General features: G+C 39.3%; 1 protein-coding gene across 1 annotated transcript; it reads right to left on the reverse strand.

The window, feature by feature from the left end:
• Positions 1-349: 349 nt before the first annotated feature.
• LOC142662683 (free fatty acid receptor 2-like) lies at positions 350-1,339 on the reverse strand. The gene has a single exon (XM_075840894.1). It carries the CDS (start codon positions 1,337-1,339, stop codon positions 350-352), a length of 990 nt encoding a protein of 329 aa, XP_075697009.1.
• Between the last annotated feature and the right edge of the window lie 292 nt (positions 1,340-1,631).

A 1,631-nucleotide genomic window follows, 5' to 3' on the forward strand; every position in this document is an offset into this window, starting at 1 on the left:
CATTAGTTATCTTACATATAATATAACCGGTTTTACATTTCCCAAAATAATAATATTTGTATTTTAAATGTAAATTTTGATTGTATTTTAGATTTTTTTTCCAGCAACATTTCATTACCTGTATAAGAATATCTAATACCTAAGACTTAAAAACTTAAATTTATAATGTAAACCTACCATTTCTGGTACCACAGATACATCCAGTCAACTGGACCCACCTCAAATACCCCCCATGACCCAAATATTTGCCTAAAAAGATGACATTTTTTGGGTGATTTTATCCAGTTTTATACTGAAGAGTTGGAAGTTGTCATCCTTGGAGCATTCTTTTTTCATGTGCTTGGTGTTATTATACCGTTGCCGATATTGTTTTTATAGTCATTTCTTTTGACTGATCTGGTAGTTCCTTCATGAATACAGAGGAGAATTTCCTTTTGGATATGCTGTATTTCCTCTGCAGTGACTTCCAGGCTTGGTAGAAGCCCTGGTCTACAGAAGTAGACAAGAAGTAGAAGATGAGAGGGTCCAGAAAGGCGTTGCAAGTGCTTGGCAAGAGAGCTGTCTTACGCCATGACACACTCTTCTGCTCGGCGAAGCCAACGACATGAGAAATATTGTAAGGAGCAAAACAGACGACGAAAACGGTCAAGGTGGTCACTGCAACTCGTATGGCTTTTTTCTTATGCTTGACATGCATGCAACATCTCATTAGGATTTGGATACAACGGGTGTAGCAAAAGATAGTGATGGCCAACGGCAAGAAAAATAAGACAATGGAAAGCTCCAGTCTTGCCGGTACTATCAAAGCCAACTGTTCAGTTGTAAAATTTTCGTAGCAGACCACCTTATCGTCTTCTTGGGAGAGGAACATTTCAAGATTGCCTTTTTGAGAAGTCTCCAAGAAGAACACGAAAGCCACGTGGACAAAAACAATGGCCCAGAGACATAGACAAATGAGGAAAGAATACTTGGGCTTCTTGTAAATTTTGTACTTGATAGGAAAAGCCACACTCAGGTATCGGCCAACACTCACAGCGGCGAGGAAGCAAACACTTGCATATATGGTGCTGAAGTGTATGAAGTTGAACAGAGGACATAAGATTTCCGGAAGGGTCCAGCTATGTAGAAAAGTCTCCGTTATTTTTATTGGTAAGAACACGATGAACACAAGGTCAGAGACACATAGGTTCATCATGTAGATGAGATTTGGGGTCAATCTATTTCGAGCCCTTTTGAAGAAAATATAAAACACCAGTAGGTTGGATGGCAAGCCTAGAAACATGGTCATCACATAAATTGCCAGAGATAAGGTATCCAGAAACATCTTAGAGGCATCCATTGGTTGTCAGGAGATAGGTGGATGAAGACATCTTTGATTTTCTTGGGTGCTAAAGAAATGTTTCAATGCAGAGATGGGTAAGAGGTCCAAGCTCAAGAAAACGCTTCCACCATTTGGTAGACAACTTTGGCTCTTATCTCAACTCGCTCGGTCAAAATCAGAAGACAACTTGGTTATCAGGACAATATTGATGTTGGCAAACAACTGATCTTCTATAGCCAAAAAAATAAGTATTAGTACGAAAAGATGAGTAGATCTTCCGCATTCGGAAGGATATTTCCACTGCTTTTGG

Source organism: Rhinoderma darwinii, chromosome 10 (assembly GCF_050947455.1).
Source record: "Rhinoderma darwinii isolate aRhiDar2 chromosome 10, aRhiDar2.hap1, whole genome shotgun sequence".
NCBI classification, from domain to species: Eukaryota; Metazoa; Chordata; class Amphibia; order Anura; family Rhinodermatidae; genus Rhinoderma; species Rhinoderma darwinii.

What these genes read in the sequence shown, in the direction of transcription:
- LOC142662683 (XM_075840894.1), bottom strand. Translation starts at nt 1,339, where the DNA reads ATGGATGCCTCTAAGATGTTTCTGGATACCTTATCTCTGGCAATTTAT.